At 48.3% G+C, this 22,050-nt stretch overlaps 3 protein-coding genes across 5 annotated transcripts; 2 read left to right on the top strand and 1 right to left on the bottom strand.

Moving 5' to 3' along the window:
• Positions 1-48: 48 nt before the first annotated feature.
• LOC130393559 (mediator of RNA polymerase II transcription subunit 26-like) lies at positions 49-4,825 on the top strand. 2 transcript variants are annotated; one of them, XM_056604240.1, is made up of 3 exons: positions 49-401; positions 1,321-1,398; positions 1,535-4,825. In XM_056604240.1, exons 1-3 carry the CDS (start codon positions 330-332, stop codon positions 3,302-3,304), a joined length of 1,920 nt encoding a protein of 639 aa, XP_056460215.1. In that variant the 5' UTR covers positions 49-329; the 3' UTR covers positions 3,305-4,825. The 2 variants fall into 2 exon arrangements, with proteins under 2 accessions (XP_056460215.1, XP_056460216.1); XM_056604241.1 differs by having other exon boundaries at positions 55-401; positions 1,324-1,398.
• Positions 4,826-4,864: 39 nt separating this feature from the next.
• slc35e1 (solute carrier family 35 member E1) lies at positions 4,865-15,327 on the top strand. 2 transcript variants are annotated; one of them, XM_056604243.1, is made up of 6 exons: positions 4,865-5,286; positions 6,065-6,135; positions 8,159-8,296; positions 9,490-9,615; positions 10,730-11,014; positions 12,644-15,327. In XM_056604243.1, the coding sequence occupies exons 1-6, from the start codon at positions 4,959-4,961 to the stop codon at positions 12,863-12,865; spliced, it is 1,170 nt and encodes a 389-aa protein (XP_056460218.1). In that variant the 5' UTR covers positions 4,865-4,958; the 3' UTR covers positions 12,866-15,327. The 2 variants fall into 2 exon arrangements, with proteins under 2 accessions (XP_056460218.1, XP_056460219.1); XM_056604244.1 differs by having other exon boundaries at positions 4,866-5,286; positions 10,730-10,975.
• On the bottom strand, positions 15,192-18,530 carry LOC130393560 (prostaglandin E2 receptor EP4 subtype-like). The gene is made up of 2 exons (XM_056604242.1): positions 17,419-18,530; positions 15,192-16,926 (listed from the first exon to the last, which is right to left on the bottom strand). Exons 1-2 carry the CDS (start codon positions 18,268-18,270, stop codon positions 16,552-16,554), a joined length of 1,227 nt encoding a protein of 408 aa, XP_056460217.1. The 5' UTR covers positions 18,271-18,530; the 3' UTR covers positions 15,192-16,551.
• Positions 18,531-22,050: the final 3,520 nt, after the last annotated feature.

The following is a 22,050-nucleotide window of genomic DNA, read 5'->3' as shown; positions in this document are numbered from 1 at the left end:
GCGCACTCACGCACAGGCGAGCCGTCTCTACGCACGTTTTCCCGGCATGCTTTGTCCGACTGCCGTAGAAAAGCCTGCGGAGGAGGCCGGACCGAAGGCTACCAGTCCATGGGTAGCCGAGCTCTAAGAGACCACACTCATTCCTTAACCGCGGAATCACAGATAATAAGCGCCGTTGACGTCCACAACGGGGTAATAAGCACCATAAAACATGGTGCTTATTACCATCGTGTGCAGCTTCGGTTAGGCGAGTGAGTGTCGGCTCGTCTGGCTCCGTAGCCGGAGTGTGTTTCGGGGGGAGAGGCTGGCGTCTAGACCCGCTGCCCGGCATGACAGCAGCCACGGCGACCCTGCAGACCATGAGAGACCGGCTGGTCCAGGCCATCGATGGCCAGAGCAATGTAAGTACCGGGGGTTGAGTGGACCGGGGTTTCACCGGGGTGTTTTCCCCGTGTCACATGGGAACGTTGGAAGGAATAGCATCCACAAGTAAGGAAAGTAGTGTCATGCAGCCTGCCTCACGACCCGGCTAACTAGCTGCAGCTAATCAGCGCGTTGAGTGATTGGGTGTATTTGTGGGTCATAAATTGCTAATAGTCCTTGATGTTTGTGTTGAGAGTGCTTTGGGAAGGATCGGGTTCTGTCAGTGGGTGATCGTTTGGACGGGACTTGGTGAAGGACAGCTGTCAACTTGGGCAAGACTCTGGATTGTCTTGTTCACTTTTTCTCTCGGAGACTTTAGCATGCACTGCCAATCCCTGCAGTTTGCTGGTTATGCACGCTTGTGCTCCTCCAATGACCGGCCGTGTTACTCAATGTTGTGTTGTATCAAAGGCGTTTATGTAGGAATTGGTCAAAGCCGCTTTTGCAACATATAATAACTTATTGTGAAAGGTCGACCTTCCCCGTTGCAAACAGAACCCCCATTTTTGAGGAGGAGGTTCTGACAACAAATCAAACAACAATGCACAGGGGTCACCCTTACTGTTGCGGAGTTATTTGATACATACAGGCTCTTCTAATTTAAATATAAATGATGTAAGCATAAATACATATCAGCTATTGGGTTGGGAGTTGTTCATTTCCCTTGGGCCGACATTTGCATGCGTTCTCGAATTGTCATAACGTTTATGAAACCAGGGTTCTACAGCTGCACAGGTGAAAGTCCATGCAAATGCTTTTTTATCCCCTTGAGTAGAGTGGGACCCCCCCCCCTTTTTTTATGGGGTTTTCTTAAAAAAAATGTTTAAAATGTAATGTGGTTGTGTTTTAAAAAAGCAGATGTTACAGTTGTATGCATAATGTAATTTGTATTTTCAGCAGATACGCAACATGGTTGCCGTTATGGAAGTCATTTCCTATTTGGAGAGAAATCCCATCACGAAAGAGGCACTGGAGGTAGGTCACTGTAATCAAACACAAAAGTGTTAGATTAAAAGGCATCAATGCCAACTAGAACATGGCTGTAAATGAGTTAATGTCAAATCCGCCTACAGTTTATTGATTGTCAATTCGATTTTTGACGTCTCTCAAGGAAACCCGTCTCGGCAAGCTGATCAACGACGTCCGCAGGAAGACCAAGAACGAAGACCTGGCCAAGCGGGCCAAGAAGCTGGTCCTCGCCTGGCAGAAGCTGATCGAGCCCGGGCAGCAGAGCGACGGGGGGCTGTCCGCGGGCCTCGCCCCCACCTCAGGGTCTTCCAACGGCGCCGGCCCCAAGGCGGACGTCTCCCCTCCGCCGCCGCCGCCCCCCGCCCCGCCGTCGGGGCGCCCGGCCCCCGAGCTGAAGAACCGCAACGACTTCAACAACTCCCTGAAGGCGGACAAGCCGAGCAACCGGAAGCGGCGTGCCGAGCAGAGCAAGGATGGAACGCCGCTGCCGCCGGCCAAGGTGGCCAAGATGGCCTCCAACAAACCCCAAAACGCACAGCCGCCGCCGCCGCCATCGAACGGCACCGCCGTGGGCGCTGACGTGTCCACAGACGGTTCGGACTCTCGCGAACGTCCGCCCCCGACGGCCAAGGAGGCGGCCCCTCACCCGGACGCCGACGGGCTCGGTAAGACCCCCGTCAGGGACCCCCCCCGGCCCCGGCCGGCGCACCACCCCACCTCGCTGGGCTGCTCCCGGACCCCGCCCAGCGCGTCCAGCCTGCTGAAGGCCTCGCTGCTGCAGCAGCACGCCCGGCTGGAGCAGGCCTCCTCCGGGGGCCAGTGTCAGCCCCGTAGCCCCCGCTCGTCCTCCCACAGCCCCCGCACCCCGAGGCATGACAGCGGGGGGGGCGGTGTTAAACAGACTGCCGTGAAAACAACAACAGTAGTAGCAGCCGCCGGCGGCGTGGGGGTCCCCCTGTACGTGGAGACCCCTGGTCCGGGACCCTCGCTGCCGCCGCCCCCTCCACAGCCTTTAAACGCGCAGGGCCCCCTCGCCAACGAGCTCCGGGCGACGGGGGAGGCCCTGGGCGTTCAGGGCGTCTGGGTCTCGCACACGCCGGGGTCTCAGCCCGTCCTGGGCTCCTCCCCCGCCCTGAGGGCCCCCGGCGGTCTGGAGGTCGGCGGTTCGGGCGTCGGCGGGCCGGGCAGGAAGAAGCGGAAGAAGTACCGGTCCAAGGACTACGTGGTGAACCTGGACGGACAGTCGGCGCCCGGCGACGGCGCCAAGCCGGTCCGGTTAAAAGACCGGAGGCTGACCTTCGACCCCGTCACGGGCCAGATCAGATCCTGCCTCAGCAAGGAGCCGGGCCAGGAGGCGGAGAGGGGGGGGGGGGAGGAGGAGGACGAGAAGGACGGGAGGAAGAAGAGGCGGAAGAACCGGGGCGGCACCGGATCAGAGGCCATCTGTCCCGAGGCTCCGCCCCCGCCCCAAGCCCCGCCCCCGCCCGTGCAACCCAGCCCCTTCCAGCAGACCAACTGGAAGGAGCTGTCGAGCAACGACATCATCCAGTCCTACCTCAGCCAGCAGAGCAGCGTGCTCACCACACTGGGGGCCCCTCGCGCCCCCGGGGCCCACTTCTTCATGAACGAGTACTTGAAGCAGCAGGAGCGGCAGGGGGAGGCCGGGGGCCCCGCCCGAGAGGCGAGGCGAGCGCACGTGGTGGCGGCGGAGGAGCCCGTCACGGAGCGGCCCGGCGAGTGCCGCGACGTGACCGCGGACGACCTCCGCCGGTTACACGGCGAGCACTGGCCCGGGGTGAACGGTTGCTACGACACCAAGAAGCACTGGTACGACTGGACCGAGTGCATGGCTCTAGACCCGCACGGAGACGAGAGCCGGCTGAACATACTCCCCTACGTCTGTTTGGACTAGGGGTGTAGGTGGGTCGACTCCTGGCTGTGAGCGGTGTCCTCAACGCTTCTCCGATACAGGGGCGTGGTTTGGATGTCTCGAATTTCACAACCCTTCCCTGCTCCTTTGCACATGGAGGGAAGCGGCCGACAGGTGGTTGGGGTTTGGCTTAAGCTGCACCATCGCTCGTAGGTTTTAGAAGTCTTTGCGTAAGGCTGACGACTAAAGCGAGGCTATGCAGAATCCCCCGGGTCCAGAGCTGGTGGTTAACATGACTGTAGAGATCCGGCTCACAAGACCCGTAATAGACTAATATAACTCCCCTTCCCAAGGTTGGTCATCGTTGGCATGGCTTAGGAGGGCTAGGTTGTTCTACGTTTAGTGGGAACACATTCAGACGATGAGATGATTAAGAAAATTTTATGGAATTGTTGGGCACCGTTTTCACGTTTGGAAACGTTCATAACTGACAGATATTTTTCCACTTTTAAATCATCACACACTACCTCCTCCCGATTAAACGTTGTCCTGAGATACCTGGTCAAGTTACTTAAAAGCATTTTTAAACTGCAAGTGCTGCGTCATTATTTTGGTTTTCTGTTGATCCTGAAATGTGAATGCAGATCCCAACAATTCTACAAAAGAATAACAAAGTGGTCTTCTCCAGCCTGTGTGAATGCAGATTGATGGATGTGATACCAAACTGATTCAATCTCAGCTGGAAGGGTCTGTGCTGCTTCAACCAAAAATGTGGCCATCGCGTATGAATTCAATATTTTCTACTTGTTCGCTACCTAGTACCTATACAAAGCTCTTGATGCTTGGCTGAAACATTTGTTCTTTGATTATGGACTTTGATTAGCTTATGCGATGGCAACATTCCAGACTGTTCTTATTAAGCCAACACCAACCTATCCTACACAGGGAAATTATCAACCAATTACACATTTTTATAATGTGAATCCTTATTTTCCTCTTGATGGCTGTTTTGGTTGTAAAATATGAATTCAAAATGGACGCCAGGGGATTATTACAATAATGCATTTTGTACTGTGAGGAAAGTGGAAATATAATAATATGCTGGAAAATGTACTTGACACCATTCCTTTAAATATCGTTTGCCTTATGGAAACCTGGGATTTCCCTAAAACAGAGCCTTAGTGAATGTACAGAAACAGCCTTTTGGGTTCCATCGAACACAAGAGAACATATTTGCTACTAAGTCCTTTTCAGTGGACGCGTTGATATGTGTTAATAAAAAAAAAATGCTGAAATTGTGAATTTCTTGTCCCTTTAAAATTCATTAATTATTTCTCATGAAATTATTACACATGATGCAGACATGCACACCTAATTCCAAAAAGAGTAATCATTGAGGATATTGTCTTAATCAGGCCCTTCAAATCATAAACATACCATTTCCTGTCAGCATAAACCTATCTACCCATATCCATAGATCACGAAATCGTCCATAGGTTTTAATTGTATTTATGGGGGGTACAGGTATTAATTTAGCAGAACCACATCCAACCATGCGTCCGCCTCACTAGAAAATCATGGCACCCTCAGCCGGGTGACTTCCGTGCTGTGGGCCGACAAGCGGAAGTGACGTGCACCGCGCTCCACGTCTCACTTTCGCAATCTTCCGACAGCCAGAGAGAAGCCGAAGTGGAAGATGGCTGCGGTGGAGCGTCCCCCGGCGAAAGAGGGGGCTCGGATAGTGTTCCTGTGCGTGTGCTGGTACACCGTGAGCTCGGGGGGCAACGTGGTGAACAAGATCATCCTCAATGGCTTCCCTTATCCCGTCACGGTGTCGCTCTTCCACATCTTCTCTATCGTCCTCTTCCTTCCACCGCTGTTGCGGGCATGGGGAGTCCCGAAGATCGAGCTGCCCAGCAGATATTTCCGCTGGTACATCATTCCCCTGGCTTTCGGGAAATACTTTGCCTCTGTTTCGGCCCACTTCAGCATATGGAAAGTGCCAGTTTCCTACGCACACACCGGTGAGTGGCGTCCGGGTTCCTCTGGTTCCGTAGAGTGTGTGAGCCGACCGTGGTGGATATAGGCTAACCCCGCTAATGCTAGTCTGGGCACTGGAGTTTACATCACGGGTTTGCATAGATTATCTATCCTAACCATTTAACATCAGCCATTTGGATGTATGCATTTGTATAGTTTGCTTAACTTCATTATTTTTTAGCACAGTTTACATTTGGGTCGGATTCAATTAGTCTAATTGGAGAGTTCGTGACTCCATTAGAGCAGCCACAGTGAGCGCGCTGTTATGAGCTCAGCGGGTTGCATGAGGGGGAGGTTCTCCGCCTGCCTTTTAAACTTTCCGCAGTGTTGCATGGGGTCCAGTTAATTATCATGAATGAGCAAAGCGAACCGCTGCAGCCACGTAACTTTGTCAATTTGCATTGAGCATGTGTGTTTTTGTTGTTGTTGACGTTGCCTTTTAGGATAATTGCAATGATAAAGATTAGCAGTTCTCCCCCATAACCAAGAAAACGTATACAATCAAGCTAGATTAATCCAGTATGTAATGACTTACTGCATGCGATGATATGAGAGTGGCATGTTTGCCAAGGGTGTGTGTGGCGCTATGACGTTGTAAACACGGATCAGACACACGTCAATCCAATATATATGTAGCGCATTGCAAATACAGGTAAAGCCTGTCAGTAATTCACTAAATGCCAACTACTAGGTGTCATAACCCTGCCCCCTTTTAGCTTGTTTTAAATTAATCCTAACTGTTAATTCCTTCTGTTTCTGCAGTAAAAGCCACAATGCCAATTTGGGTCGTGCTGCTGTCAAGAATTATCATGAAGGAGAAGCAAACGACGAAGGTGAGTGTTCATGAGTCAACACCACCTCCACAACCACTCTCCTCTTGTGCTCCTCAATGGGATTCTATTGAGAGCTTTTTTTGTGGCTTAGGGGCATAATGTGAGCCCGCTGCTCCATCTCATGTTACTACTGTAAGAAATGGCCTCTTGTGCTTAGAGGGGCCCAGGGGGGCTCCTGTGTGTACACACACACACACACACACACACACACACACACACACACACACACTCTGAGGCACCCTTGCCTCTTGAGATATTTCTTGGTTTTCAGGAGTTGTGAATGAATGTCCATTTGCCAGCTTGGTCAAAGGGCATCCGGTGAGAAAAAGGACAGCTGCCACCTAACAATCGGCAAATACACATTAGGCTATTGTAAGGTGGCACGTGTCCTTGTCTTTTTCCTAGGGAGGTTGATGTTAAATACAGTTGTACCTTCACTGGTTGGACGGCAGTATAGAATCACACCTGTTCTGTATCTTTATAAAGCATGGAAAGTCAATGTCTTTGCTGGCTGTGCGTGTAACACGTGGCATGCATACATACATACATACAGGCAGCTGGTGATAGACAGGTGGGTGGATGCAGAAGTGTGCCACTGGTTTTGATCTAGAGGAATGCACCTGAAGGTATACGCAGTCACTTGCACCTCTTCCTAGGTCCAGTGAAGGCTGTTCAATCATTAACCAAAGGCCTCGGCTTCTAGACGGTTTTATCTTTCTGAGTACTACTGAGTAATGGCTGCGGTATTTAAAGTAATCTTTCTTCAAATACATCCCAATGGGCTTTTGTTCTCTGTGTACAGGATGGTGAGATTGGACAGAAAAGAGTAGTTAAAGGAATGTCAGAGTTTGTCTCGTTCCAATGCTATACATCCTCTTACCTTGAGTAGCATCAAGATCAAACCCAATTATCAAGAAACTCATTGTTAAACTTGTTTATAGTCAGTCATGTTTTGGGAACTATTCTTATTTTTCGTAGGGCTGCATGCTTTTGAATATGTCCTTGCTGTCGGGTTTAAGTTCCAACCATTCTGACTGAAAGCTTGGCTTAAGCTATCCTGTTTAATACTACTTTTATTGTCTCCTTTTCCACCATGTAACATAGCCCAGATACCAGAACCTGAGCTATTACTACTGATTGTGAAAGCCAGCCTTGGCCGTTAACATTCAAAACATACGAAATCGACCTGAAAGCTAAAGAATTTTTCAGGGGTATTACAGTGAAGATTATACTGTCTCTTGCCCTTCTCATTCGTGTTCTTGGCTGAAAAAGCACTTCCATCAGGTATCGATTTCTTTCTGGGTCCCTAGAGAATCTGTTTCTTAAACTAGTGCTAGTTCACTTACACACTCGGCATTCCCATTGAAATGCCAAAGAGTGAAAATGTCAACACTTGTTTTCTAGTGACTAGCGGTTGGATGCTATCGGTTCCATTGTTGTTCCAACAGCACAGAGCTGCCCTGCGCGTGTGGTTTTGGATTACTATCACTACAATAGGCACAGGCATTGTTCTTTAACTTGCTATTCTTTGATTTCCTGGACTGTTCATGTACATTATATTGTCTCTGGTGCTTTTTAATGTAAGCCAAGACTTTTTCTTTATTTCGCAAACTAGGTACACTGGCCCGACAGGATGTGATGCACCCATGAACATATACCTGTTTGGTTACTTCAGCTGGTTATCTGGAATCCTTCCTGAGCATACCTGGATCACAGCTTTCTGCAGCTGGCTTGTCTGCTAACAAACTCAATTCAAACTCAAAAATACTTTATTGATCCCAAAGGAAAATGAGGTATCCAGTAGCTAATCGGTAAACAGACAATCAATCAATTAAAATAGAAAAATTAAAGTAACAAAAATAGAACTGAATAAGACTCAGTCAACTCCGGCAGTGCCAACGTCAACAGCTTTGCTACAAGTGTCAGACGATGCAAAAGCTGATTAAAATACAGCTGATCCCCTTCGGCAACATGATGTACCATGTGCCAAACCCTCTGCTCCTCCTCCTCCTCCTCCTTCCAGGTGTACGTCTCCCTCATCCCCATCATCGGAGGGGTGCTGCTGGCCACCGCCACGGAGTTGTCCTTCGACAGTCTGGGGCTCATCAGCGCCCTGGCGGCCACGCTCTGCTTCTCCCTGCAGAACATCTTCTCCAAAAAGGTGGGTCACGCGCACGTCTCCATACCTGCACTCGCACCCGGACGGGAGAATGGTTGAGAATCAGCTCGCCGGGAATAGGAGTGGTCCGGTAAAGCACCGATATACCGAAGACCTGAAACTCGAAAGGTTTAAAGTGCGTTGGGTCGGCTTAGCTCAGGAGGTAGAGCGGGTTGACTTGTAACCAGAAGGTTGCTAGTACGATTCCCGGCTCCTCCTCGTGTCGAGTTGTCCCTGAGCGAGACGCCTCACCCTAACAGCTCCCGCCGAACTCGCTGTCGCCTTGCCTGGTTGACACCATGAACCGTTGTAAGTCCCGTCTGCTTAAAGCACTAAATGTAAATGTCAAATGTGGCAGGTTTGCCACCGACTTGTACACATTGGGGTTCGATTGGCATGCTGTGTGCGGGGCACTCAGGCAAACTAGTTGTGGGCCCAGTCCCAAATATGTCGCTGCCTGCAATTTGTCAACAGCATCAAGTGAATGATTGCGTCTCGTCAGCCCACCAATCAGTGACCGCATTGTAGTGCGAATTGTTGTGTTTGACGCATTAACACTCTGATTCAAGTACAACGGGGCCTTGACGCTTTAGTAATGCAGCAAGACAAAAGAGCTCGTTATTCATTTCCAACCTGATATGATCACCGGCGGTTCCTCCTTCTCTTTACACACGTCGGTGTCTCTGTACAATACAGACACCAAGAATCGAATGATCCCTTGTGAAGCACTTTATTGCCGTTCTGCATGGAGTGTGCTGCATAAACAAGGTTGATTGGGATTTCCTTGTTGATTTGGACATCTTTGCTGATGCAATCACTCTCCTCGAGATAATCGGAGACGGGCAATCAAATAGCTAGAATGCAAATGTATGAAGTGTTCATATAAGTGATTTGTAACGGCAATAAATAAAATGTGCCTTTTATAAATGTGAATAAGGTATGCAAATACACGTTCTCTACATAGCTATAACGTGTAATATCGATGAAGGGAAGGGCTGAAGTAGTGGGCTGACTTGTAACGGGAAGGTTGCCAGTTCGCTCCCCGCCTCCTCCTAGCCGCGTCGCATCGAGGTGTCCCTGAGCGAGACGCCTCGACCCTACTGCTCCCGACGAGCTGGCTGTCGCGGTGACCCGAGCGTCTGAAAAAAAAACTCCCCTGAATGTCTAAATGTTGACGTTGGCGTCCGGTGGGTCAGGTGCTGCGGGACACGCGGATCCACCACCTGCGGCTGCTCAACATCCTGGGCTTCAACGCCGTGTTCTTCATGGTGCCCACGTGGGTGCTGGTGGACCTCTCCTCCTTCCTGGTGGACCCCGATCCGGTGAGTGGCCTCTCTTCCTCGCGTCGTCGTCGCCGCCGGTTGTTATAGCGACGACAGGGGGGGGTCCGTCTTGTCGACGCTGACCCCCCCCCCCCGGTGAGTGCGGTCGTCCTCGGGAGCGTTTCCGGTTGCTGTATCAACGACGGGGGTCTGTCTCTGGATGCTGACCCCTGAAGAGTCCTCTTGTCATCTCTGGTTGTTATAGCGACGACGGGGTCGATCTGTGGACACTGATCCGTTGAGGGGACTAGCGTCCTGGAGCTTTCTTTATCCAATGAAGTCTGAAATAGTAACCAACAACACGCATATTTAGTTCAGTTTGTCCTTTATTGTTTACAACAATGTACACATATTGAGGTCAGTTTGTCCTGTATTTTATACAACAATGTACACATTTAGGTCAGTTTGCCCTGTATTTTATACAACAATGTACACATATTGAGGTCAGTTTGTCCTGTATTTTATACAACAATGTACACATTTAGGTCAGTTTGCCCTGTATTTTATACAACAATGTACACATATTGAGGTCAGTTTATCTTATGTGTGTTACGCCCATACCGGAGTACCTCCGGCCACGTAGTTTCTTCTACCTGCTCTTCCAGCGTTGAGTGCATTGGAATACACTTGAAAACGTATCCAGTTTCATAGCATTGTAGCGGGGATCCTGCTTAGTGTGGACAGGACAGAGTACTTTGTAAATTGTTCCATTGTGTCAAAATATTGACCAAACGATGGCTCTGCAGAGAGTTCTACAGCCAGACTGCTTTCATCGCACTACGCACCCTGGAACTCTGACCGGCGGTCGCGTCTTTAGTTCTCCGCGTCAGATCCCTGTGTTTTAAGATTAGTCTGTCCAAAGTGTTTAAAGATGCATGTCATTGATGAGTAAACGGGAGGGCTAGGCATCGTGCTAAAGTACGCCTGCAGGGTTGACTTCGGGCATTGCGGTTCGAACCCAGAACTTCCCTAAACATGCAATCACACATCTAGTTCAAGGCGATAAATAACAGAGCCCTGAGTTGACGGCAGTCCCAACCATGACCTCATGCTCCTCCCCCCTCTCTGTGCCCCGCCCACCCCGTTCCCCCCCCCCCCCATCCCGTCCAATCAGACGGACACAACGGGCTGGACCCGCACCTTCCTCCTGCTGCTGGTCAGCGGGTTCTGCAACTTTGCCCAGAACGTGATCGCCTTCAGCGTGCTGAACCTGGTCAGCCCGCTGAGCTACGCCGTGGCCAACGCCACCAAGCGCATCATGGTCATCAGCATCTCGCTGTTCATGCTGCGCAACCCCGTCAGCTCCACCAACATCCTGGGCATGATGACGGCCATCGTGGGCGTCTTCCTCTACAACAAGGTGAGCCTCCAGGCCACTGGGTGGCACTGCTGCGCACAGGTGACCCACGAGCAACACACACACACACACACACAGGGGCTGGGTGGGCTGTATGGTGTTAAAAGGGTGGTGTAGGGAATGTGTATAGTGCGTCGACATGCTGTGTTTTTATACCTATTGTGTTCATGCATGTATATGTTTTGTTTTTGTATACTTTTTTTGTTCATAATGTATCTGTATACTTGTGCATACTGTATTTGTGTACTTGGATATTGAATATTGATATACTTATGTATGCTTTATTTATAGTCATACATGCTATATGTATATGTTCACAGACTGTATTTGTGCAAATGAACATGCTGTATCCACATCATCTTATCTTAAGAATTTGATTCTCTGGCTATATATATGTTTGTATATTTCCACATTTAACTTTCCGCATATTTCCTCGGCTGTGTTGTGGCTGACCTCAATCTAGGTCAAAAACAGCGACTGCTAAATGAATATTGTATTTTACCCCAGGGATGAATTTAGGGATTAAAATATACAATTTCCCCTTTTGCTAATAATCTAGCTATTAGATTACTAGAACTCTTCAGTGCTTCAGGCACTTTCATTTGGTTGGCAGTAGATGATTCCCATCTGTGTTCTTGTATACATAGCTTGCTCATGGGTCGATCTCACGGATGGCCTTTTTATTTATCTTTCTCTCAAGCAGCAGGTTGTTGAGTATTTAGTTAACTTTCAGAAGGATCCAAGTTCCTTGCTGTTGAATGAAACACTTATGCCGCTTTTCCACTGCATGGTACCAGCTCGACACGACTCGACTCGACTCGACTCAGCTCGCCTTTTTTGCGTTTCCACCGCGATCTAGTACCTCAAGTGGCTGCTTTTTCTAGTACCGCCTCGCTCTAGGTTCCAAGCGGCTGAGCCGATGCTAAAAGGTGACGTCGGCAGACGGCCGGCCACTGATTGGCCAGAGAGTGTGACGAAGTCACGAGAGCGACATGGCAACCATGCTGGTAACGATAGAACAGCCATAGTAGCGCCGCAGCCAACATATTCCACTTCTTCAACATGCCAGCTAATAATACGAACACGAATACCATCGCATCGATGTTCTCCATTGTTGTTATGTGGGTTCTGTCCATGTGTGGGTTACGTAGGTGTTGTTTGCGTCGCGTACAAAAATACGTCACGGCCCTTTCGCGCAGACGACCCCGCCCACGTACTATTTGCGGTGGAAAAGCACCCGCGCTGCTACCGTGTCGAGTCGTGTCGAGTCGTGTCGTGTCGAGTCGAGCTACATGTGCGGTGGAAAAGCGGCATTAGGCAATGAACACATGATTGGCTCTTGGCTGGGTGTAGCAGACAACTCAGATTTTCCACCTTGCTTCTGTGCTCAAAAAGTTGAAACAATTAAAACTTTCGGGTTAACACTAACCCTTTCGGAACATCTTCCAATCAGAATTGACAAAGCTTTGTTTTGACGTTCTAAAACCAACAAGTTTCAAATCGTACAAACATGGAATGATTGGTTTCCGGCACTATATACTGTGTGTCATTGTCCGTATTTTTTACAAACTTGCGTCCAGTGTTTTGCTAAAGCCTCACGATGTGTTGGCTGCCGAAGGGATGATCCACTTGATCCACTTGTCATAACCACACCTCCTCCTCCGCCAACAGGCAAAGTACGACGCCAACCACGAGAAGAAGCTGCTGCCCAGCAGCAAGCAGGACCTGGTGACCTTTGACTCCCCGGCGCCGCTGGAGAGGTTACAGGCCAACGGGGTCTCCCTGCCCTTCACGCACGGGTCGGAGCCACAGCACAACCGCAACAACGTGCTGACGGACCACTTCCAGTATAGCCGGCAGGCCTACACGACGAACCACCAGTACGTGGTCTAGAACGCTGGGGCCTCTCCATGGACTTGACTGTATGTAGCTAACCCCCCCCCCCATGCCCCCCAGACACCCCCACACACCCCACCTTAGTGTAGCGACGGCCAGGCTTGGACAGCCCTCCCTGAGTGTGCGAGTTGAGCTAAGGGACCGTTCTTATCACGCCGGGGCTGATGGGAGATGTAGTTGTAAGATCAGAAAGGCCAGTAGCCTCATCTGCCCAACAAGCCCACCTCCGCAGTCACTTTTCTTAGCGGTTCACCGGCATATCGTTTTTATTTTTATTTATTGGTTTAGTTTTGGTACTCTGATGTTATGGTTTTTTAATAGTAGACTTTTTTTTTTTGAGTCTACTATTGGTGTGTGTGTGTGTGTGTGTGTGTGTGTGTGTGTGTGTGTGTGTGTGTGTGTGTGTGTGTGTGTGTGTGTGTGTGTGTGTGTGTGTGTGTGTGTGTGTGTGTGTGTGTGTGTGTGTGCGTGTGCATGCACATGTTGGGAGTGTACACGTTGCATCTGAATAATTATTTTCATATTCAATCAAGCCACAGGTTGAGTTAATTTGTGAACATCTCTAGGGAATCATGCTCCATGTGTTATCTTTGTTCTATAAATGTCCCGTTCGCGGGCACCTTAGGATAATTCAATGTTGGGGGTCAAATGTATCCTGCTCATTAGAACCCAAATTCAATGATAATCTCGTCACATGGATTTGTTGTTTGTGCGAAATACAATATTTGCATGATAAAACCAAATATTTAAATTCAGAAATAAATGGTTACGTCTTTTTATATATATTTTTTTAGTAACTGCTACCGCCATTGAAAACACTTTCGTCTGATTAATATTCTGGTTAAGAATTCAAGGGGTTGCGCAATGTGAGCTATATTGCAGGCCCCGCCCCTTTCCAAGCAAGCAGGCGACGCCCCTTTCCCAGCAAGTGTACAAAGCTGAACAGCTGACCAATCCTCTGTTCTCTTTGGCCCTCACACTACTCCTCCAAAAGAGGCTGATGCTCTCATTGGATAAAATCCTGCCCATATTGGGAACAACAATCTATTGTAACTGACCAGGCGTACGGGGTGTCGCAAAGATACTTGTCTTCAGTAGCCAAATATCGATTTGGAAAGAACATTTCCAGATGTTCACGTAGGATCATTGGTTTGGGGAAATTCACCCCTGGTCTAAAAATCATTACGCACCTTTTCTGCATAACTTGACACTGAGACTATTTCTCAAGGCTAGAGTGGTCCATGACCTGTCCTGTTAGGATGACTTCGTGGCCATCGACCAGAGAAGAGTGGATACCAAAATGAAGCGATTCAAATTTCTCAAACCATATGTAAGAGGCCAGCTGTGGGCCTTCCAGATATAATTTTTTTATGTATTGTTTCTTTCGTCATATTTTCTACCTGATGTGAGCTGTATTAGATGGGTCAATGTTAAACTCAAGTTGTCAAACCAGTCGGCATGTGTACCCTTAAGCACCTACATGTTAGTAGGCTGGAAACGTTCAGAATGTAAACGACTCTAGCAGTGTTATGTCCCCTACAACTGACCAACCGTGTGACATCAGCAATGACTACGGATTCCTCCAGGTAAACTACGAGCTAGTTGAAAGGTTACACATGGCGACGTTAATTAGAATTGAATAATTAATGTTTTTTTCAATGTTTTAATTCTGGGGTTCAGATTATGGTTGAGTAAATCATCTGTACGTGCGTAACACAAATTCTTTCAACCACCAGATTTGCACTTTGTTAATCAAAGCAAGATGAGTTTAGCAATCAACACTGTATTTTTTGTTTATTTTTTTTAAGGAAGTCAGGCTAGCTAGCTATCCTCTGAACAAAACATTTTAATAACTTGATGTCAAGGCACGGGAAATGTATTATTACTTTTACAAATGAGGAAATGAAGGATTCTATATACCTGGTTGTTATTAACAGAGCAATGGTTAGGTGGTTTGTGATGATTAGCCTTCTTAGAGCCGAGCGATCACTTAGCTTTGCTGATGGGGTGTCTTAATCTTTATTTACTTGGAGGATACTTAATGATATACATGGCACAACTCTTTTTTTTTTTTGCTTTTTTTTTTCTGTTATCAGTAGAGAGATCACAATAATAAAAAAAAGAATGGGAGAGATGAAGATTCATTTGAAATCTGTTGCGGATTACTTTAGTTTCTTTTGTCTTTTGTTTCTTTGTTAACATGAATGTCGCCCTGAATCTCTGGTATTGAATTGTTCAATAGGTCATTTTTGTATTTGTTGTCTATCTCTTGAGGGTTCAAACCGAACACACTGCACCCCCCCTCCCCTCCCACCATCGATGATAGCAATAGTATAACACTTTTATTTTTAACTATTTTGTTAACACGTCTCGCCAGTCTGTTTTTCCTGGAGTGGATTCGCTTGCCTTTTTTAACTTCTACATATCTTGATGAAACATGTGACCCCAGCAAGGATAAATGAGTTAAAAAAAATCGTTGATAAGAAAATGTCTTTGATATGTACATTTTAAAAGGGGTTGATTTCAGACGAATGTCATTGAGGGAGGTGGTCCAGCCATTGGACGGTTCCCTTGGAAACGGTTCCTGTTGTGACATCCCGCCACAGCAAAAGAGGCTGACTCATAATGAGAGGACAGAGGCCTTATGGATGTCAATGGAAGATGCGGGGGGGGGGGGGTCATGCCTCACCCCTCCCCTATGTATACAGGCATGTAAAGGCCAAGATGTCCCAGTCCCTTCGGGGGCGGAGGTTTGCTGTAAATCTGTAAACTTGCAGTGTAAATATATACTAGTATGGTGACGGGCTACTCTGTAAAAGTTGTACAAAATTCTGTTATTTTGTTTGAAAAGACAGAATTTTTACCGAAGCGATGTTTATAGATTTTTATTTATGGTGTTGAGGTACAGGATTATTGTAAAGACGTGCCACAACTAGGGTCAGAAATTAATTTATGATCAATGTATAAAGATTTCTCCCTTTTTCTTTCTTTTTCAAAAAGGCCCTAGACAAATTGAAATGCAGGGACTGGAAATCGGCCCAGTGGAGGAAGCCAGTGTTGATCGATTTGTCATGTTAACTATCGTCCGTTGTACGAATGGAAACTGGTGAGACTGGAAATTATTACTTGGAAGATGTTCGAACTTTTAAATGTATTCTAGCAGGCGTTTTATGACGACATTGTGTATGCTGATTTAATTAAGTTAGCTCGGCTTATGTACAGATTTTTATAAGGGGTTGGGGACAAAAGTTAATTTCTGACCTTGGCCACATTGTCACCTTAAGTTAAGTAAAATGCTATTTTTAAATGTTAGAAAGGAATAAATGCATTGTGGAATAATTGGTTGTTGAATTCGTTCTTGTGCTCCTGGTGTCTGAGTGAATGACCTTGCCTGGTGCTTGTCTGATTAATTCACTAAACGGTAGAGACCAACAGAACTACGGAGATCACTGGCATATATTGCAATGTAAATATATCAATTGCAACCTAAAGCGAATCTGTTTATTACACAATGTACAGTATAAATATAATAAAATAATCCAGGTAAAACGGTAAAAAAGAAAAAAAAAAATACACGGGCTGCATGTAGACTTACAATCAATCCTCTGTCTGGTGTGTCTTGACAAACCCTTAAAGTCTGTGGTCTTGTCGAGAGAGATAAAAACATGTTCTTGACTCGGAACTCAACCCTTCAAAGTTTTAACGTTTTCCAACGTGTCTCCACGGGCCTGCTGCTGAGCCTCCGGGTCGTAAGGTATGTACGCCGGCAGCTGCGTGATGACGTTGGAGTTGCTCAGGAGCTGCGTCAGGACGTGGCTACTGCCGATTGTGGGTTCGGGGCCCGGGTTAAACAGCGTCTGTGACGACGGAGGAGAGCTTCGCTTGTTCTGCGATATCCTGACTCTCCTCGACGACCTCAATATCCTCTTGAAAAGAGACCTTCTGAGCAGGATGTATATCCACGGGTCCAGGATGGGGTTCACCGAGGCTATTCGGATGGCCGTGAGATCAGCCTGGTGATAGTCCTGGTGAATGATCTGGTTGGCGAACACCCGCGCCTGGAACAGACGAGGTACAACGGTCATGTTCACGTTTGATCGCACATGTTTACTGGCATAATTTATGTCTTACAAAATTAATTAACAAAAAAATAAAATACCATTCACACAGTCTATAATACACAATATTGTGACATTGCTGGCACCATTGATGTCTTAAATCTATAAAAAAATCGATATATTTATACAGTCTATAATACAGAATATTGTGAAGCAATGCATCATATGAAAATATAAACGTTCTGTTGATGACTTATCAAAGTAGGCCTACTTCTAGTAGTTTTATTTATTTTCAGCCTATTCTAAAGCTGTCCTTCACAGCTATTTCCACACATGAATAGAATTAGAATTAAATGCACATTCGTCTCCGTTAACCAAATTAACGTTAGACGGAGCATCATCATTCATTTTAAATATTAAAGTTATAAATTATTAAATAGAACTTAAATAGTGTTATCAAAGTTCAAAGCAAAAAAAATAGGAGGTAATTACCACCAACGGCGCGGAGCACGCGAGCACCACCACCGAGGTTAGCACGAGCACGACGATCATCTGCGTCTCGGCGGCGGACGAGAGCGCCACCCAGCGCTCGCGCACGCTGGCCCTGGTCGAGGGCCGCTGAACCGTCTTCTTGCGCATGAGCAGCAGCGTCCCGCACACCGCCACGTTGAACACCACCGTCGCCAATATCAGCGACAGGCTCGCCGTGCCGTACAGGAAGGTGTACGCGGCCGGAAGTGGGTCCTGCTTCCGCCACTCGATGAAACACCAGGTGAGCGACGTCTGGAGCTCGCTCCTCGCCATCCCCATCATGGGCAGGCAGCAGAAAAGCACGTTGCTGACGTAGATCGAGAACAAAAACTTCTGCGCGAAGCGTCGACCCACGCGCCACCGGCGGTACGTGTACGGGCAGCATATCGCCATGTACCGCTCGGCCGACATGGCGCAGATGATGCTCAGTCCCGCCACGCCGAAGAACAGCAGCAGGAAGGACTGGAAGGCGCACAGGTGGCCGTTCTCCAGGATGTGCTCGTCCAGGTAGTTGGCGATGGTCAGCGGGCTGGCCAGGCAGGTGCCCAGCAGGTCCGTGACGGCCAGGCCGCAGACCAGCGTGTAGAATGCCGACGATTTCCGATCCTGCCGCGATATCGACAGCACGACTATCGCGATTATGTTCCCGAGCGCTCCGCCGGCAAACATGAGAACCGGCAGTGCGATGGCCTTCCTCTCGTCCTCCTGCGACGGGAGCAGCTGGGTTCGGTTGACTTGGATAAATCCGTCGGTAAAGTTTGTATTTTCGCTCAGGAATACTCCCATCACGTCCACGCTCCGTGGTTCTCTCATCGGCTGTTTTCAGGAGGCTCCACTCGTACTAAATTGCCTGCAGAAATAAAAAATACAGAATGCCGATAAATACCGCAGAGTCCTCTCTGCTAAAGCGCAACACGATCTTCTGCATCGTGCCGGTGCTACGATGTTTCAGAGACTGCTGCGGCCGTCTTGGCAGAGAGAAGATGAGCTGTTCCAGAGAGAGAGAGAGAGAGAGAGAGAGAGAGATATGTGCCCTCCTCTTGTCTTTTGAGCGAGTGTTTGCGTCACTCAGATGTTGAGTTATCTGTCTGAATACAGACGGCAGCCAGGGCTTTTAATAAAACAGTACACACACACACAAACTCTCTAACACACACACACGCACAAACTCACACATGCACAAACTCTCTCTCAAACACACACACACACAAACTCTCTCTCTCCCTCTCTCTCACACACACGCACAAACTCACGCACACACACGCACAATCTCTCTCTCTCTCCCTCTCTCACACTCACTCACACACACAAAGTCTCTCACACACGCACAATCTCTCTCTCTCCCTCGCTCACACTCACTCACACACAAAGTCTCTCACACACGCACATTCTCTCTCACACACACAAATGCACACACAAACATTTATACAGTACATTGGCAGGCAACTAATATGCATCCACAGAGCAGGCTACTGTGCCCGGCTGTCACCCGTAGAGCTCTCCACTAGATGGCGCACTGAATGGACCGACTGCGAGAGGAAGTTTGAACTTTTTTTTTGAACCAGGAAAACAATGTTCCTTGCTGATTAGAAACCAGCAAGAGACAGAAACCTAGAATATAAAATATATTATTTTCCATGTTTCACAACAGTTGAGAAATAGCTGCCCTCGTTTATACTTTGGATCGGAGTTAAAATGATCTGGAACCGACCCGTTTGTCTTAAAGTTAGGTATACCCAATGATTGTGCTTGTGTGTGCTAGGGTTTGCTCTTGTGTACTGCGCCGGTGTGTTGATGTGAGTTCAACCTGATAAAGACCATTGCCCTCCAGGAGTGATCCATTAGTCGGTTGTTGTGGACGCACAATTACAGTCATGGCAACACAACCTGACCCACCTCCTCCTCCTCTCGGCTGGTGCTTTCCAGGCCCCGTTGGCCGCACACTCAATGAGACACAAACACACCGCCAGCGGCCGCTGCTAAACACAGATGACTGTAAATGGTTGCGAGAGGGGACACACTGTTCACACACACACACACACACAGACATACACAAACACACACAAACACACACACACAGGACGTCATAGCACTCAGCCTCATTGGGACCCCAGCACTCTGCTCCCCGCCCCCCCCCCCCCCAACACCGGCACACACCCAACAAACCCCTGTGGTCATGAGTCATGTGGCCATGGACGAGCCACGCAGGTCCCTGGGCTCCTTAAAAGACAATGGCGACACCTCTGCTGAGGTGAGGTATGCCCATGTCCCCTCTCTCCGTCCCCCCCCCTCCCCTCACCCTGCTCCTCTCCTCCACCCTCCACCCTCCACCCCCCGAGACCTCTCCTCCACCTCCTCCACCTCACTTTCCTGGTTCAGAATGTGTAGCTAGCATAAACATGAAAAGGCCACTTAAGCATAAATGCCGGCCCCGTTTCTGTCGGTGGACTATAAATACTGCGCGTTTTAGTGTTTTCTGACGCGGTCTTTAAAAAAAGAGACATTTTCTCATCCTTTAAGGCCAGGTTTTCTGCAGACCTTGTGTCTAGCCAGGTTTCCCGATAAAAGAGGTTTCATGAAATCCTATTCCTCCTGGATTTGGGATAAGTTTTAGTGGATCATTTATAAGCAAATACACAACAAAAAAAAACAGTTGGAGACAGGAAGGAGAGAGAGAGGGTAGATGGAGGAGTAGAGACGAGGCAGGACCAGAGAGCTTCCAGTGATCCCGTCCCCCGTCCTTCCTCCTGCTCCCACCGCTTCTCATTTACATTGCCGGGAGAAAACTTGTTATCTGGAACCTACAGGAAGTAAGCCATCCCATTTCCAGGAACTGAGCTGGGAGGATTCTGCTGCTTGCGTCGTGTCTCAAGGTCAACGGTTCAGTGGTTGACTAAGTGGCCTCTAGCCATACAGACTTGGCAGAAGTGGAATATAATATTCATAAGAATGTTTTCATCAGTGTGTGTGATCCCCTGAAGAAAGTAATCGTTCCTCCGGAATGAGCCCTTTACATCCACATATAGGGAGGGGGTCCCTTTCAATGTTTCTGCAGTAGCCCAGAGCAGGCCTTGCTAGAGAGGGCACCTTTTAAGTGAACAATCATAACCTTTTTGTTACTGGTATGCCCTGACCTATAAATAAGCACAATTTCTACATTCCTAAAGTGCCATTATCTGGCACTGTCTTCCTGGAATGACCAACCCGCCTTGCTTCGTAGTCAAGTCATCACAGATCCAGTCTCACTATGCAAGTAGGGCTGCACTGCTCTCAAAAACCAAGAAGGATGACGAAGAAAGCTCTACAACGATCCCAGAAACTGGCGCCCTCCTAGGGACGGCCAAGATCTGTCCTGACTGGAAGTCAGTCACAGGAGACTTAATGGAGGGAGAATGTGTAGATCGAGGCGAAGTTTGAGGGCATGTTCCCACACACGATCCCTCTGGAGTTCTTGAAGCCCCGCTCCAGCTGCTGAGCATATAGCTATAAGTTTCCCAGAGTTTAGTCTGTTCCATTAATCACGGTGTCGAGGTGTTGTGACACACCACTGCTTTAGGCATCGCACCCCCTAGTGTGAACGATGGTGGCAGAGACACTGGTGTATTTACATTCCCTTGCTTACTTGTCAGATTTATTTTCGCCACCCTGGGATTTGACCTTCAATTCTTCCTAAAGTAGGGCGTTTGACAGTAGCCCCTGAGAAACATAAATATGAACATAAATATCAACAGGACCGACCAGCTGATTTGTGTGAAAACAGCAAGGCAGTCTCTCTGTACAGATCACGCTGTGTACCCTCCTCTGTATACATCTCCACAGACTTCAATAAACATGGCGACCCAGTTTGTTTCTCGGCGTTCATTAAGGAGGACGTGGTATTTACATTGGAGGCCGTTAGCAGAGAGGTTTACACTGAGGCATATAGCTGCTCCTGCTCAAAGGCACTCCCCACCCCGTTGACACTCGCCACGGCCGGGAATTAAACCTGTGACCCGCTCCCACTTACAGCACTCCCACCAGCTTGGAGCCTGAGCGGGAAATGAAGGTTCCCGAAAAGTCTGAGATTTGACCTCTTCCGTGCTAACACTGACGGTAAGGTGGTCTAGCAGGCAGAGCTGTTCCTTTGGAACTTGGAGGGTTGTTGGTTCCATCCCTCGACCTTATCCTGGTCAGAGGAAATGCCCTTGAGCAAGGGACCTACACCCATAGCTGTGTCCAATAAGCTGATAGTCGTTGTTAGTTATTAGACATTGAAGAAAAGGAAGTGCCCAGGATGCTGAAAGTACAAGCAAGGGTAGAAGTGTCACCTGTATTCTGTGCTCGCTCCCATTCCAGAGTGATCTAAAGCAGGCTGCAGTTCACTCACAGCCGAAGGGGTCAGTCAAGCAAAGCAATTTCAGATTCTTACTGAAGAATGCTTGGCCTCTTGTTTTACAGCTTGCAGCTTTCTGAAGAACCGCTCATCCAAACGACTTTGCATCCCGACCCTCACACCTTGGGTCCTCAATGCACCTATTGAGATCAGGTACGTTGCCTGATCTCAATGGGCTGATAGTTTCAGCCTTCTCCGGAAACCACTCATCCAACCCACCT

This window comes from Gadus chalcogrammus, chromosome 12 (genome assembly GCF_026213295.1).
Source record: "Gadus chalcogrammus isolate NIFS_2021 chromosome 12, NIFS_Gcha_1.0, whole genome shotgun sequence".
Classification (NCBI taxonomy): Eukaryota; Metazoa; Chordata; class Actinopteri; order Gadiformes; family Gadidae; genus Gadus; species Gadus chalcogrammus.
This window is presented reverse-complemented; position numbering and strand designations above follow the sequence as displayed.